The sequence below is a fragment of the Atta cephalotes genome (assembly GCF_000143395.1).
Source record: "Atta cephalotes unplaced genomic scaffold scaffold00018, whole genome shotgun sequence".
Lineage (NCBI taxonomy): Eukaryota > Metazoa > Arthropoda > Insecta > Hymenoptera > Formicidae > Atta > Atta cephalotes.
The window spans coordinates 1,252,051-1,255,981 of NW_012130082.1; the positions used below are offsets into that span (position 1 = coordinate 1,252,051).

General features: G+C 25.2%; 1 protein-coding gene across 1 annotated transcript in view; it reads right to left on the minus strand.

Annotated features, from left to right (window-relative positions):
• The window catches only part of LOC105618868 (long-chain-fatty-acid--CoA ligase ACSBG2-like), a 6,675-nt gene extending 3,030 nt beyond the window's left edge, over positions 1–3,645 (minus strand). Inside the window, exons 1-6 of the mRNA XM_012200401.1 lie at positions 3,597–3,645; positions 2,947–3,151; positions 1,552–1,686; positions 1,207–1,402; positions 1,016–1,117; positions 787–933 (exon numbers count right to left, since the gene is read on the minus strand). Coding sequence (XP_012055791.1) covers positions 787–933; positions 1,016–1,117; positions 1,207–1,402; positions 1,552–1,686; positions 2,947–3,151; positions 3,597–3,645 — 834 coding nt within the window. The remainder of the gene's footprint in view (positions 1–786; positions 934–1,015; positions 1,118–1,206; positions 1,403–1,551; positions 1,687–2,946; positions 3,152–3,596) is intronic.
• Between the last annotated feature and the right edge of the window lie 286 nt (positions 3,646–3,931).

Here is a 3,931-nt window from a genome sequence, read left to right on the forward strand (position 1 = left end):
ATATATATATATATATATATATATATATATATGTGTATATATATAAAATAACCGAATTGGTTGTTACCAATTCGTTACTAAAAAAAAATAATGATAACGACGTTAAAACATTATTACTTTCAATCCTGTGTAATTAACATATGTGAAAATTTGTATTAATTTTAATGTGATCGAAATATTTTTACTTAGATATCTGGAATAGACAAAACATAATTAAAAGATTTATTCATTTATTCTATTCTTCAAAAACAGACAAATTTCTCACTTGAAATAACTTAGAATAACTTTATTGAAACTCATCGTAATTAGATGTTTAAAAAAGCATTTTACAGCTTCAAATCTCTACTTTTCAAATCGGTACGTTAGAAAATAATCTTACTGATATTTTATAAAATTACATAGACATAAATAAAGATGCGTTAAATTTCAAATTTTTTATAAAGTTTCTCAGTGCGAAATAAAAATTATACACAAATATGATATAGCATTTGAAAGAGTAAATCTTTACCTTTAATTTGCTTTTTTGTTGAGCATCATATATGATTCTTCTTTTCATTGAATTCTATTCAACATTAAAGCAAAAACGAATTCGGTCAAAAAAATCGTTGATCCGAAAAGTAGAGATTTCAAGATATAAAATACTTTTCTAAATATTATTATGATGATTTTTAACGTTAAGTTAATCTATCTTAAAATTTGCTTGTTTTTGAAGGATAGAAGACAAGTAATTTTAGCCGCTTTTTAATTTTGTTAAGTAGTATATTATCCTACTTTGAAACATCTTACTTGTGCTGCAATGTGAGATAATGGCAAATAGCTGACTATGACTTCTGATTTTTCTTTTATACGTAGCACTAGTAATAATGCCCGTATGCCGAACAATAAATTATCATGGTTTACCATTACAGCTTTTGGATTTCCGACTGTCCCCGACTGTAAAGATTGCAAATAGGAAAATAGTATATTAAATATTATAGCAATTGCAATTTGATTAAATGTGATAAATTCAACGTACCGTATACACTAAACTGCAACATTCGTTTATTCCTATCGTTTTTAACACATATGATAATTTATTCTCCGATTCTCTCTTACCTATGTCTAATAAATCACCCCACTAAAGAAGAAACAATAAATGATAATAAGTTATATGTACTAAAAAGTATACAATAAAAAGATTTTAGAGAAGTATAATAATCAATTTACGCTCAAAATATCCTTTTCGGTAGGTTTGCCGTCATATTGAACAATTACTTTCAAATAGGACAAATTGTGTTTTATTTGCAAGATTTTCCGCAAATGCTTTTCATTTTCAACGACTATTATATTTGCTCGACTGTGTTCAGCGCAATATTGGCATGCCTCCGGAGAATTTGTGGTATAAATCCCTGTCGCGATTCCACTAAAAAAAAAAAATTTTTTTTAAATTATCGTACAGCTATATAAATAATACATATATATTGTGATAATATGTAAATAGTATATATGCATGTAAATTATTATATTATATGTGATGATCTTATTTAGACATAAACAATTAAACTTTTTTACCCAGCGTATATAGTTGCGAGTTCGGTAATGAACCATTCCGGACTATTGAATCCTATTATGCAGACGCTATGATATCGCTCTAAACCTAATTTTAAAAACGCTTTTGCGACGATTCTTACGGTAGACTCGTATTCTCTGTAATACAAATTAACAAAATTGTATAAATTGTACAAAATTGATTATATCACTTACCGGAATAAATGTAATTATTAAACTCATCGAATTTTCTTGTAAACTAAATTGAAAAAAACAGAGAAAGAATCTGAACAAAAGCAATATTATATTTATAATATATTTGTACATAGTAAAAACTTTTGTGTTAAATTTATCACATTTTACATGTCCAACGGTCCATCCAAATTTTTGTGTTAATTTAAAGAAAGATGAATATGTTAGAAAGTAACACAAATATTATGTAAAAAATTAACACAAGAAATGTAATGCTTTGATACAATTTAAAAATAAATTTTATGTTAAATTGACACATTTATAATATTAAATTTAACTGAAATTAGATGCTACTTTTACATTTTTAGATTAGACGATGTCTCTGTGATATTTGATAGCAACATAGATTTGATCGCAACATAGATTTAACAGATATTTACTGTTACAAAGAGGAAATAACACAAAATATCAGTATCTTTTTACATATACGTAAAATATGTATAATAGTTGAACAGAACATATTTTTTAAATAAAATTAACATTTATGATGTATTAAATCAACATTTTATTCATTTATTTTTAGAATTTATGCTTTAATACTACATTATTTTTGTTATTTGTTTACCTATAAATTGTGTTATTTTAACACTGAGAAATGTTAAATTTTAATTTAACACAAAATATTCAAATAACATAATCACATTATGTTAAATTAAAACTTGGATATATTAAAAATTCAACATAAAAATTTGAATAAGGATTCATTTTAACATAAATACAAAATGTTTTTTACTGTGTAAAAATATATATATAGAGAAATTAGTTATACAAGTTTTATTATATCTACATATACTAGAAGAGATTAGGATCAAAAGGAACATAGGTAAGTTCTAACACTTACAAAAAAAACAATATATTTAAAACAATAAATTTAAAAACAATAAATTTAAAAACAATATAATTATAAACAAAATACAGAAGTGTAAGACAGAGAAAGATAGAAGTTTGTAATTATTTATATTATAAATTTTTATTTATTCCTAACGTTTGTGTATTTTCTTTATAATTATATTGTTGTAACATAATATTTTTTAATGTAAATGTTACAACTTATTCGTTTTACTTTTAACTCAAGTTTCTCTTGTTGTAATAATATTTTACTTGTTATAATAATAAAGGAAACAATAATAATAAAGGAAAATAGCTTTGTAACTTTTTTATACATACTGGAAAGTATACGTGGTTCTTTTGCCGTTGATATCAGGTCTAGACACCAACGCTATGTGATCAGGATAAAGCTTTGCTGTTCTAGTCAAAACTCCAGGGATTGATACGGGTTGATATAAATTGAATTCATTATCTAATTTTATTCGTACTCTGCCATCGGCATTACATGTGGTATCTGCGTCTGTAAATAGTACTTGATCGGGTCCTAAAAATATTCAAATAATAAATATTTATTTCTTTTATTTAAAAAAATTAACAATATTATATTTATTTGAAAAGTAATATTTTACTATTTTTATTTAAAAAAATAACAATTTATGAAAAATTATTAATTGCTTGATGGGAAAGAAGAAAAAAAGATATATTTTGTCGTAGACAGAATTTATAAGTAATTGTCTACGTAAAGCAGGATAAATGACAATTATGCATTAATATTTGTTTTGACATTTGCAAAAGGAAAGAGGAAGGGAGGGAAGGCGGGAAGAAAATGGAGAGGGAGAGAGGAGAGAAAGGGGAGAAGAGGGAGAGAGAGTAGAGAAAGGAGGGAATGAGGAAAAGAAGGGAGAGAGAGAGAGAGACGGAGGGGCCGATTGATAAGTTCAATTATTGTGTAGTAAAAAAACTTTTAAAATATATTGTGATAAAATTACCATCGAGGCCGGTTTCACTAAACGATGCATATTTAGCCGATTGATTCATTTCCTACAACAAATTTTACATCCAATTTGTTATTTAAATATTAAAATGTTATGACATTTATTATTTTTACATGATTTTGAAAATAAAGTGTAACACTGTTTATTTCATGTTTTAATAATAACAATCCAGAAATTGGGTTGGACAATAATAATCATCCAGAAAGACAATGTACTAATATCAGTAATTATTAAAAAAGAAAATTTAATATATAATAGCTTTTTAAATACTGAACCTTTTTTGCACGTCCATTATTAGCGCATAAGGTTTAGGGAATTGAAATTACCTA